General features: G+C 38.7%; 1 protein-coding gene across 1 annotated transcript in view; it reads right to left on the reverse strand.

The window, feature by feature from the left end:
• The window catches only part of ACSS3 (acyl-CoA synthetase short-chain family member 3), an 81,491-nt gene that overhangs the window by 44,591 nt on the left and 23,170 nt on the right, over positions 1–13,730 (reverse strand). The window contains exon 6 of the mRNA XM_019473564.1: positions 5,264–5,415. Within this exon, the coding sequence (XP_019329109.1) occupies positions 5,264–5,415 (152 nt within the window). The remainder of the gene's footprint in view (positions 1–5,263; positions 5,416–13,730) is intronic.

Here is a 13,730-nt window from a genome sequence, read left to right on the forward strand (position 1 = left end):
GTTAAACACATCATTTACATATGATGTAAAAATCCAATTTATGAATTCATTAACTTTATAAACTGCTGAAAAATTCTGTTAAGTGTCCTTGTTTTAAAAACAGGGCTATTAAAACACCAAGAACTTAAAAGACTTGACGAAAAAGTTGAGACATCATGTTATCCCCTGAGCCAAAACCGGAATTCCTCTCTTCTCAATTGCCAGCTTTAATAATCAGATTTAATAATCTGCAGGCTCAAGAGCAACCTTATGTTGCGAGAAGGAGAGGGATCAGCTCTTTGGCAAATTTACAGCACAAAACCATCAAAAAGCACACAAGAGCGAAGTGCCACAAGCTTAACAAAGCCTAAGAACTGTGGAATTATTTTCTCCTATCAAATGGTATAGTAAGAGAGAGATGGCAATGGTTATAAAATGTCCCACTCTGAACAATTTTTAACAGTCCACTTAAAACTTCAAAGTATGTCAATGCACCTGTTACTGCAATCATCTATCACTGCAATGCAGTTAATGGGGAAGAAAAATCTTAAAACCTCTCTGTTAAATAAATATGTCCCAAGCTGTTGTTCTGAAAACCTACATTCTGAACATAAAATTCAGTGCAATCAAGCTTTTAGGCCCTATTCAAGAGTCCAGCAGAATGGACTTGAAGTATCACCTGATACAGGGGACAGATCACGGTCCCTAATGGCCCTGACACAATCTAAATTGTTCAAAACAGCACGTACATTTTGCTGTTACTCCAAGCACAAAAGAAACCACATCCCCAAACCATTTCCCAAAAGCAGGAGTGTTCACATGGGTAATAATCTGAGCTGCACTTTTCCAAATTAAAAGATCACAGAAATGTGTTTAATTCTGGAATGCATACACAAGTTTTTCTGGCGAAGAAAAACTCTACCTGCATCACGTTAAATAAGCTTTTTTTTTTCCTGAAAAGATAGCGAGGAAGGTTCATTTGCACTTCTTAACATAAACTGGAAATAAAGAACTCTTACTAATTCTTAATGCACCTGGAGACTGCAGACACTTAAACATGTAAAATAAATAAATAATATTTTCAGGTCTTCTGATTTTTCTCCATTGACATGTTTGTTCATTTTCCTCCCTGAATAGATTTTACCTCCGTCACAAGAATCCAGGCACTGGAGGTTTGGTTGACAGAGTCAAGAGAGACACAGAACATAACTGCAGCTCAGCTCCTTCTCACAGTGTGGGTGAAGGGGAACTCCACAAAGGCTCTTCATGAATACAGCTCAGGACTCGTAACAGGAATGGCCATACATGATCTACAGCAGCGCAGAGTAGGGGGTAGCAGGCAGAACTGCATAATGTACTTCAATTGTCCTAAATTCTGGGTCTTAATCACATATCCTCTAGCAGCATGTGTGAGACATCAATTACATGAGAAAGTGTTTCGTTCTAACCGTTTTGAATTTGCTACTCTAATTTCACATCCTCCTGTTCCTGTGTTACGAGACAGAAAATGGGAGTTCCTAATTGTCATGGTTTAATCTCAGTCGACAACTGAGCACCACGCAGCTGCTTGCTCACTCACTCCCCCCCGGTGGGATGGGGGAGAGAATCGGAAGGGTAAAAGTGAGAAAAACTCATGGGTTGAGATAAAGACAGTTTAATAGGTAAAGCAAAAGCCGCGCATGCAAGCAAAGCAAAACAAGGAATTCATTCACTACTTCCCACCGGCAGGCAGGTGTTCAGCCATCTCCAGGAAAGCAGGGCTCCATCACGCGTAACGGTTACTTGGGAAGACAAACGCCATCACTCCAAACGTCCCCCCCTTCCTTCTTCTTCCCCCAGCTTTATATACTGAGCATGACGTCACATGGTATGGAATGTCCCTTTGGCCAGTTTGGGTCAGCTGTCCTGGCTGTGCCCCCTCCCAGCTTCTTGTGCACCTCCAGCCTTCTCAGTCGGTAGAGCATGGGAAGCTGAAAAGTCCTTGGCTAGTGTAAACACTACCTAGCAACAACTAAAACATCGGTGTGTTATCAACATTGTTCTCACCCTAAATCCAAACCACAGCACTGTACCAGCTACTAGGAAGGAAATTAACTCTATCCCTGCCGAAACCAGGACAGTAATCTACTTTATATTAATTATTTCTGCACAGTTTTTATGCAGTCTCATATTTCTTTCTAAAGCAAGTGCATTAATATCTGGTATCAGATGAACAAACTAAAATCTCTAGATTCTCTTGATATAAAATGGCAGAACATTCACAATTGACCTAAAGTCAAGAAAGCCAAGCAGGCTACGGGACACAAACTGCAAATTATTACTTGTATGTTAATCTAATCTGCTGAGTTGTTGCCCCATTTCATGCAAAACTGCCAGTTGTCAATCATTTGGAAATCAGACCTAACCAGTTCATAACAATTAAGTCAATTAAAGGATGAAGTGTGATTCCAAATATGGGAAGAGTTAATGGCTCGGTGTTAGGGAGCTACCTCGTGAAGATGAGAACAGATTCCAAAAGCTGAACAGAATATGCTCAGGTACATGAGGGTTGTAGAATTTGGATGTTACTTGTTTTTCAAATACAACAGGCAACAATATGATCAGACAGCCTGCTTAGCAGCACTGTGTGTTATCAAAAGCCAGGTCTTTAGATCCTCTAGCAATATGTGGTTGAACAGGGCTTTTATCCTACAGTATTACAAATTTAACATCTCTTTTACTGTTAAGCATGGGCCGCGTTTAAGACATAGGTGACATTTTGTGTCAAAGGCAAACAAATTTCAAGATTTGACTCCAAGAGCCAACAAGGAATTTGAGGCATGCACACTAGAACCTTTGGAAACCTCACATATAATTTTGTGCAGAGGCCAGTGATGCCACCAACATCAGTTCTTAACAGAAATTTATTTAACTTATGTAATTTCAAAAGAACGCAAGTCTGCTTATAATTCAATTTACTCCTGTAAACCAAATATTCCCTTGTATACTGGAAGCTGGCATTGCCCACCAACTCTGTACCTTACCAGTAATTGTCTTTTTTAACAGGATTTTTTAAAAGTGACATTGATCTTTACCAGTTTTTTAATAGAAGTTTTCAGGAATGAAATGTACCATGTGGAAACCTCTTTCAGGACTGCATTCCTGGACATGTGTTTTGGAGTCTCTAGAGTAAGTAAGGATACATCTTAGCCCAGGTGGCATAAAGACTTCTCATTTCAAAGATTCTGCACCATATAACAGAGAAGAAAGCATCATAGATCAGGTAAATGAACTAAAAGTAAGACCGATTTCAAACTGAAACAGACAGAATTCGCTTGACCTTGGATGGAAAAGTCCATCCAAGTTAACACCCAAAAGCAAGCATTTTCCTAGAAGGGAAATTTTAATCACCTGTTGGACTCCATTTCTTAACAACTGCACCTTAACTCATAAAATGGACATACACTATAAGTAGCTGGATGTTAATATTGAAGTCATCATAGGATAGACAGTCTAATTTAAGCACCCTTCCAAATTCAGTGATATATGCCACAGTATCGCACATAGCCAAATAGGTAGAGGGTCATGACTAGACCTAACAGTAAAATAATCCTAGTCTAACATGAGAAGAGAGGCATGCTGAAGACTGTCAAACTTACTGCACTATACTGGTGGTTGGAGAACAGATACTGGATTTAAGTCAGTACTATACAAAATCCAAAGTCTTTTTCACCTGTGGGTAAAAAAGACTTTGGATTTTGTATAGTACTGACTTAAGACAATCCAAGAGAATACTAGATATTAAATGCTGTACTAGAGGGTTTAGTAAAGAGAAGTCACATACCAGGGAATGACACGGCCCAAAGTCAAGTGAATTATGAGACAACTAAATTTGCACACAAATGGAGAAGCTCATTAACTATGCACTGTATAGGAATGATGAAATATCTCTTTACATCTGGGGCAACCAAAATCAGCAAGGAGACTCTTACCTGGAATTCTCATTTGGCCAGAAAATGTGACAACTTACAGAGCAGGTTAGCAGATTTTCCATTAAATGAACACTCTAAAGACAGACTAAGTCATTTTAGTCATTGCCTAAAAAATGCTGAGGAACAGCAATTAAATTTTCTAGCATCTGAATCACTTTCTTGTCAATAAACATCATAGAAGAATAGTGCTTTAGGGTCTCAAATGAGCTTGCTTCCTATTTCAAGGAAGGGTAAGGATGGAGGATAGCACTCAAAACAGATGGAAGAAAATAATGAACTTGGAATTAATGCCTCAGGAATAAATCCAGCCTACTAATAAATAAAACTTTCCTGAGCAATTAAGAACATGGAGGTCTAATGAAGGTACATGGCTTTGCATCTTCCCCTTCTCTTTGGACAAGTGTGATAAAAGATGTCTTATGACTGAATACTACCTATACAGTCTGACAGTCTTTGTTTGATGCTGAGCAAATTATTCAACTTCAAGATTCGATGTGGTCCAAACCCACATATTTTCCATTTTTAGACTGTTTGCCATAAGATACAGAAACTTGGTCTGTAGAAGTACTAAACACTCACAGATGCAAGTCAGTGTGAGAGGCATTTTATTAATATAATGCTAATAACACATTTTAACCACATAATGCTAAGAACTCTGAAATAGTGGTAGTTCAGTGGCTCAGACTGGATATCCAAAACTAATAGAAGACTTTGACCCTAATCTCTCTGCACCTCAGCTTCCCATCTGCAAAATACAGATAATACCACTCTCTCATCTCATAGGGGATTTGTGAGGATGAACTCAGTCATGATTTTGAAGCATGCTGCTAGTATAGTGATAAACACCTTAAAAACAGTATGAGATAGCAAATAGCTCAGTCTTTGGAGCACATAACCATAAGCAGTAACTAAGTTATGGGGAGATAAACAAAACATTGACTAGCTGCTGATTAAACGAACACTAAAGATCCTGTGCACTCAGTGAAATGAGAGGTCATGTGGGAAAACAGTACAGGATCGTGTAATCCAAGACTGTATTACAGAGTATAAGCACAGTGGCATAAAATTAAGGTTGAGCGAGTAACCCTAACTCAGCAAGAGCTCTTAACCCTAGAGTCGTAATCTTTTTAAGTTTTCATCTCCTCCAAACTATTAATATAAATTTACATACACAAATACGTGTACCCCTAAATTGTCAATGATACATTTGAATTCTGCTATACAGAGGTGGGCAAAGCCCCAGACACTCTGCTATTCTTAGTTCCTCCAGCCTGTTCCTGCAAGAAACTGCTTCCAGTGTATCCTTAGTTCACCTTTTCAGAGAGTACTGCTTTCCCAAGGCTGCCTCAGGGTCCTGCTGACGGATTGCTCTAATTGCAGTTGGTGAAGTAAAGAAGGCAGCTACTTCATGCTCTGCTAGCACACGGAAATAGGCACCAGCATCTGGCGTTCCCACGGGCTTCCCCTATGGAGAGAATAATTTAAAATGTCACAGGATAAAAATACTTCATAATTCCTTGACAGTTCAAGGCTTGAGCATGTAACAGTAGCGGTAGCACAGCAACAGAAGTAATTTCAAGTAAGACTTTACAGAAGGCTTTGTTAAAAATAATAATACTGTGAGTGTATTCACTTGTAGAATTAAATTCACAAGCTTTGGGCACACTCTCTCACATGAACACAGCACATACTAGCTGCTACTTAGAAGAATAGGACAAATGGACACGTGAATGAAAAGACAGCCACGAAGAGCTGTTATTACGCTGGCAGCAGAGGGAGTCATGTCTACTTCTACCCTCATTGCGAAGCAGCCTGTAAAACACCCAGAGTCCCACTGAACTAGGAGTCTTTGGACACAGCAGCACTGCAGCTACATCCCCCATGCACAGGCCTATGGCACATAATGCCAGCTTTTTCCTACCCAGTAATTTCCTCCCAATTCTGGAAAAATTCCCACTTAGCTACTTACAGCTGGCCTCTTGGCACCTTTGTGCTGCTACCCCACGTGAAGACTGGAGAGAAGCCAAAGACCCCTTTTCTGGTTTAGTGTGCTACCAGACTGTGGTCTGGTTTGTGGTTGGTTTTTTTTTTAGACTAAACATTGTCTTGAGCTAGGGGGCATAGTTAGGAGATTTATAAACAAAAGTAATCAGATGTGACAAATTGCCCAACGTTAAGTGATAATAACAAAAAATAATCAAAAATACTTTTCTGTGGTGCTGCAAATAAGAAAAGCAGTCGGCACAGGATCATATCATCACAATCTTACTGTGTGTAATTACTGCAGTGCATGAACTACTCTATACATATTCTGAAATTATGAAGATTATGTTAATGTAGAATGAGCTTTAGCTCTACAGGTATTGCCATAAACTTTTCACTAGAAAGGCCACTCTTGGAAGACTAACTTTCACAGAGCACACAAGTTAGAAGAGACATACACTTTTGATACTGCGAACACAGCTTTGTCAATGCTTTACACAAGAAGCCACAAACACAGAGAAAGTTTCACTACTGAAATGTTACCATCTTTACAGCAGTCTACCAGTCGCAAGACAAATTCATACCTTCACCATCCTTGTGTAAATGCAAATTTGGAATAGACAGATTAATAGGTCCAGTGGAAAAAAACCAGCATATGAAACTCTAATTAATACTTTTTATTTTACCAAGATGCAAAAGGAACGCAGGTATTTGAATACCTTGAAGAATTTACTAAATCCACTATTTTTATTCTGATAATGAGGCACTAGTAACACAGTAAATGTCTTTATAAAAACACACACTAATCAAGTTAGTTGCCCTGTCCCAACAAATAAAGCAGCATGCTGGCTGTGATGCAAGCTCATAGGAATTCATCCCTTTCCCTCTTTCCCACCTGCCCTCCCCACTGCAGTCTTCCCCACGCTTGCTCTGCATCCAGCTGTGCCTGAACACTGGCAAGAGCACTGATGAACCATTTGGCAGATTTAAAGAATGCAGGACGCCTGAGGTCGGATACGTACCATTGGCTTTGCAGCCCTACGACAAGATACTGCTGGTGAGAGGAGTGCTGCAGCAGAGGATCACCATAAAAGGAAAAAAAACCAAGACAAAACAGAATGCACAATTGAAAAGCCTTTTTTTTTAAAGGATGGAGAGGCGGTGAGAAGCAAATGGAGAGAAAATAAACAAAAGAAACACTCCCCAGCCAAAGTAGCAGGGAATAGTATCACCAATGCCAAAAACTCTCTTTTTGCTAATAGCCTATCCTAAATTACCAAAAAGAAATGCAGAAGAATGCTATTTGCTTGCCCAAAAAGTGAGTTATGTCCTTTTTTCTGTCATATAATGCACAGTTCCCAAAGAAAAACCTTTCACCAGACTGTCTTTAAGCATCCTCCTTGCATACTTCTTCATCGCAACTTTCATGTATTCATCCAAGTGTTCAACAATATTTGTTCATGAACCTATTTGTTCAAGTTCATGTCATCTCTCTATAATGTTCACTACACCTGCAGATCTGCAAACATCTGGTTAGGAGTTCAAGCCCACATCACTAACACTTAAACAAATGGCCTTAGACTGAAAAATTCTGTATTTCCATAAACTTCTCATTAATTAATTACGTAACTGAACTACCACCATTTGTAATCATCTTGGACAGCAACAAACCTAACTGTGGAGCAATCTGAAATTGGTTAGTCTGCCAGTAATAATATAGGCTGGGGGTTAACATAGGCTGTTATTTTTAACCAAATGGAAATGTCCAGAGCCTAAAAAAGGGCTGTGTCTGGCCCTGAGCACACCCACTCCCACCTAGGGGCTTGGCTGCTGATGCTCAAGGCCAGGTTTGCCATGGTGCAGCTGTGTAACCTTGGATCAGACCACTGGGAAAACAGCAGAGTTGTGAGAAGAGCCGAAAGGAGCCTCCCCTTGCTCGGGAGGTGATTTACGCTCAGGCCCTCACCCTTGGTCCCTGCCCGAGCTACATCGCAGCCATGCCTGTGCCTCACACCTCCAGCAAGCCTGAGCCTGAGCCTGAGCCCGAGCCTTAGAATATCTTCAACACAAGCAGCTAAACCTTCAAGAGTGTGTGGGTAGGCATGCAGGGCTCTGACAGGTTGATATTTATATGTCACAGGTAAGCTACAACAGCTTTGGTTTGGAGAAGTACCATTCTCAGATCTAGGAGAAGAACAAATAGAACACAAACAGTGTAAGGAAAGGAATAGAAAGTTCCCTTGACAGTTGATAGGAAATAATACCCGAAGAATAAGGTGACACTTAAAATATTCATTTAGGAAAATATTCATTTAGGAAAAAAACAATCTGGCCCAGCTGTAAAATGTTCTTACTGATTCTGCAGAAAAACTTCCCCGGTGCCTTGGCAGCTGTTCACAGTTTAACAAATGCATAAACAAAAACTGACGTAAGCAAAACAAATCTGAGACAGCGCAAATTAATTTCAGAGCCCAAAAAACTAAAATTTGCCAAAGAGGGTTCTCATTTATTATACAAAATTCTTAAGAAGTACTGCAAGATGCCATGAGAGGCTTATTACCACATGCAATTTTGATTTTTTAGAAGTTAGTAATATAAACAATAAAGCGCAGGGTAATTAAATTCAGAATATGCTGACAGATTGCTGAGTCAATTGGGGATTATGAGCAAATGAGATGCTTCCACTGGATTTCTGCAGGGATCAATTCAAGACCTGTTGCTATTCAGTATTTGCATCAATACTGGAGATGAAAATTTATTTTAAAAGTTACTGGCAATAATACCTGTGGCTGGCAGGAACTGAGAGCATGGTAAACAAGAACAAGGCAGTTAGAGAGTGATCTGCCTCACCTAATTTAAAAAAGAAAAGTAGAAACAGACACTTCTTCTATCAGCTAGGAGGATTCAAGTAGAAAAGACTTTCTTTTAATAACCTATCAAGAGACTCTGAGACAGAAAGACAGATAGGAATGTCTTTCTGGAAGTACCTAGATTTAGCATGTAATTTATCAGATGTCTAACAGCTTAGCAGACATCCTCAGGCAGAATGTGTTGATGGATAATACATGATTATGAAACAAGATTCATAGTCGGGCAGCAAGAATGATCAAGGGGATAGAAATGTTCTCCTATGGAGAAAGTCAGAAGCTACCGGGATGGATTACTTGAGGAAAAAGACATATAAGAGGAGCTATAATAAAATAACCAATAATGCATCAATAACAGCTCAGCAATGCCCTTTCTGTCTGACTCCTAACAACAAGGGACTATTCAATTAAAGATAAATTCAAAATTATGAGGAAGAAATTCTCTCTACTTAGCAAATATTGCCACTAAAACCAGCACACATAAAATCCTGACACATCAGGATTCAAAAGGAAATGTTCATAGAGGCATTCGTCCTTCTGCTGCTGGCCCTACTGCCAAACCTCCGCTAAGGACTTGAGATGATACATCCTATTGAATTTGCTCCCCAGATACAGTCAGTGTGGATGATGGCACAAGGATCACGAAACTGGCAAACTCCAGAGGCAGTGCCTTCATTGCAAGCTGATGATAATGGCTTACAAGAACCGTAGAAAGGCTGGATGCCCCTAAGTTGCTAACAGCTGTGCCAAATTAGAGTAATTTTAAATCTGTTGTTGTTGTTGTGTACCCTGTGGATTTGTTGCAACAGCAGGGACTGGAAGGACCTCAGTGAGCATTGTGAGGAAGGCTCCACATGCACAGCAATGTCTTGCTACAGCTCTGTGTGGGACAATAGCTCCTTCTCTGTCCTAGACCACTCAAATGAAGTCCTTAATGCATGGCTCCTTGGCAAGTGTGGCCATTCTCTTCCTTACCCTAGTTCCAGTTCAAAGTCCCAAGCACTGGAACTACAATGCTGCCTTTTTCCTGACATCACAGGATCCCAGGTAGTAGCTAGACTTTCTCTTCATGCTGCCCTGTTGCTTACAGCTTGCGTTTCCATTAGCAAGAGCAACCCAGAGTGGGCTGTGAGACTTCAAGTAGCTTATTTATAGCTGAAGTTTGTCATGCCTTGGAGAAAAACAATCTAGGACAGATTATTAAAAAAAACACCAAACCTTGCTGTATTCAAAGGAATTCATTACTGTTTTCACATTCCTGAAAATGGTGTTACAGCAAGTAAAAATTGAAAGCACGTTGTTTCCATAGCAATTGTTAAAATGACAAGTTGTCACCTACTAAGCAATTTAAAAATAAACAAATCACTTTAAGAAGTGAGGGTATGAAGTCAGCACAGTTTATATTCAATAGTGGTTGTCCCTAGGCAAAGGGGATGAGGTGTTCTTTCCCCGTACCTAAACAGCATACTGATACTCCCTAACCCAAAACTCATCATTAGGCAAACATTTAGGAAAAACTTCGACTACAAATTTATGAATATTCACTGTTAAGACAGTCTTCTAAGTAGAGGAAAAATTATACACTGTTCCTCTTTGTAAACATTATTTTTCTCCCTGTGTGTACAGAAGCCTTCCTTTTCTCCCCATTTTTAATCCTCAAAAAGACAACACTGATGTCATGAACAGTCTGCAGATTCGATTGGTGGCATCTCAGAGAAAGAAAAATGGGAAATGTACTATTACTGTTTAATAATGTTCTCAGCAAGAGCAAAAATCACAAAGCAGACATGTAGGTCAACCAGATATTAACTGATTTTTCTTTAATACTTCCTGTTAAAGAAATAGGATTTTTACTCTTTTTAGTTTCCAAACCCAACACATTTTAAATTCAGAGGTGCCTTTATAATGACAGTAACCATGTTGATCCCCACGCAGTCACACAGAGATAAAACTTCACTGTAAGGCGACTATGTAACAAAGACTGCTGAAGGAACTCATCATTTTCCTCGTCGTTCCTTCTTGTCTTACTCTACACCTGCTAGAATGAAAACCTCTTCATTGCAGTATTTATTTTAGTGATTCTCTTCTGCCAAATTCATGCAACAATTTTAATGTGACCCAGAGTATCGGTGGTCAAAAATAGCTACTATAAAACTATCAAAGTCTTTTCCTTATCTCCAAGAAACTGCCATTTTTCTCACACTGCTTTCCTCTTCTTCTTAACTAGTGTGGTGGTGATGAGTTAATCCCTTTGGAATGAAGAATCTAATTAACATCTACTAGGTGTTTAAATATTAATTAGACTATAGCAATTTAATACTCAAGCTAATATGATATTTGATTCTATAAATGCGCATTTCTGCTACTGGGTGAAGTTTTTGCTCCTTGTTATTCAGAATATCAGAGAAGTCAACCACAGTGGTCCCCAGCCTTAAAATTCTATGAATTTAGTGGGAAATCACTGGGGTTTTTCCAGACAAACTAGAAAATGGAACTTGTTTGTAACAGAATTGAACTTGAAAAGGAATAAAAATTATTTCTTTCTATTTGTTTTTACTATTTCATTCCTATTTATCTCGTGAAAGTCATTTATAACTGGAGTTCCGTGTTTAATTATCTGTAGAGATCCTGAAGCCATTGAAGCCCCCAACATTGCATACCAGAACTATATTGAGCATCTGGAGATGAAATAAATCTGCAGATTATTGGTGGCATCTCAGAGAAAGAAAAATGGGAAATGTACTATTACTGTTTAATAATGTTCTCAGCAAGAGCAAAAATCACAAAGCAGACATGTAGGTCAACCAGATATTAACTGATTTTTCTTTAATACTTCCTGTTAAAGAAATAGGATTTTTACTCTTTTTAGTTTCCAAACCCAACACATTTTAAATTCAGAGGTGCCTTTATAATGACAGTAACCATGTTGATCCCCACGCAGTCACACAGAGATAAAACTTCACTGTAAGGCGACTATGTAACAAAGACTGCTGAAGGAACTCATCATTTTCCTCGTCGTTCCTTCTTGTCTTACTCTACACCTGCTAGAATGAAAACCTCTTCATTGCAGTATTTATTTTAGTGATTCTCTTCTGCCAAATTCATGCAACAATTTTAATGTGACCCAGAGTATCGGTGGTCAAAAATAGCTACTATAAAACTATCAAAGTCTTTTCCTTATCTCCAAGAAACTGCCATTTTTCTCACACTGCTTTCCTCTTCTTCTTAACTAGTGTGGTGGTGATGAGTTAATCCCTTTGGAATGAAGAATCTAATTAACATCTACTAGGTGTTTAAATATTAATTAGACTATAGCAATTTAATACTCAAGCTAATATGATATTTGATTCTATAAATGCGCATTTCTGCTACTGGGTGAAGTTTTTGCTCCTTGTTATTCAGAATATCAGAGAAGTCAACCACAGTGGTCCCCAGCCTTAAAATTCTATGAATTTAGTGGGAAATCACTGGGGTTTCTGGGGTTTTTCCAGACAAACAAGATAATGGAACTTGTTTGTAACAGAATTGAACTTGAAAAGGAATAAAAATTATTTCTTTCTATTTGTTTTTACTCTTTCATTCCTATTTATCTCGTGAAAGTCATTTATAACTGGAGTTCCGTGTTTAATTATCTGTAGAGATCCTGAAGCCATTGAAGCCCCCAACATTGCATACCAGAACTATATTGAGCATCTGGAGATGAAATAAACGTGGAGATGGGGTTTGAAAAGTATCCAACATTAGGTAAACTGTGCAAGTTATAAAATCAGCCTAGAAAAGAGCTCAATTTCTTTCTTCTCCGAATTTCAGCTGAACTCACATATCTAGTGTCGATACACTCCAAATAGGTATGTTATGTGTTCACTGCCTCCAAAATTTGATTAAAAAGCAAAGGAACTTAAAAGAAGACCTTATTATTCATAAAGTAGGACTCTAAAATACAAAAAAAAAATAAAAATCAAAGCAATACTTTTTGACTAGTGGATAGAACAGTTGAATAAATCAACTGAAAACTGTGGATGATTAAATACACTTACAAATATAAGAAACAGTCATGCACATGAGGGGGAAAAAAGAGATTCCTATCTATCTATATAGGTATACTTACATAGCATGTAGGCTTACCTTTATGAACACCCATCTGCATATGGGAACGCACATGTACGACACACACTGACACTGCAAGGACAAGCTCTTAGCAGCATAGGCTGAGATTTCTCACACTCCTACACATACAAATAAGAATTCGGTCTACAAAGTCTTTAGTCAAAACAGTTGACAGTTTACTATTTCGTGTACTGCAAAACTAGTAGTGATCCTAACTAGAGGACTATTATATACTGCGGAGTTAGTGATCCACATAACAATTGACCTGAGAAGGCGCAGCCCTGTGCTGTGCTTGTCCATCTCTTAACTTTGCCCAGATCTATTCTGTGTCAGTACATCCAAGCGAAGTAAGAAAGCAAAGATTTCTAGCTTGTGTGGAGACCATATACCAGAAAGTTAACCTCACATATTGATCCATGCTATCTAACACAAAAAAAGTCATCAATTACAAGATCAGCAAAGAACAGATATTCTTTTCCTAAAGTATATTTCTGCTTCATAAATCTTGAACATACTTATTAACTCTGATTACCTATACAACTAATTTAAGTTGCTGGGAAAGTAGATTCAAGACTGAAGGACAGCATGTTAGTACTTAATTAAATATAGCTTACAGTGATGTCCGCACATCCTTTTAAGCCCACATCCTGGACTTCAAGTGATGTCCGCACATCCTTTTAAGCCTTCATTTCCAGACAACAGAACAAGGTCAAAATAAGTAAAAGGTTTTTTTGCTTAAGGATACTGAATTTCCAAAGATTTCACAGGGTCTTTACATACTATAAAGATGTAACAGCAAAGATTGTTACCACCTCATAGGAGA

Source organism: Aptenodytes forsteri, unplaced genomic scaffold (assembly GCF_000699145.1).
Source record: "Aptenodytes forsteri isolate BGI_AS27 unplaced genomic scaffold, ASM69914v1 Scaffold71, whole genome shotgun sequence".
NCBI lineage: Eukaryota > Metazoa > Chordata > Aves > Sphenisciformes > Spheniscidae > Aptenodytes > Aptenodytes forsteri.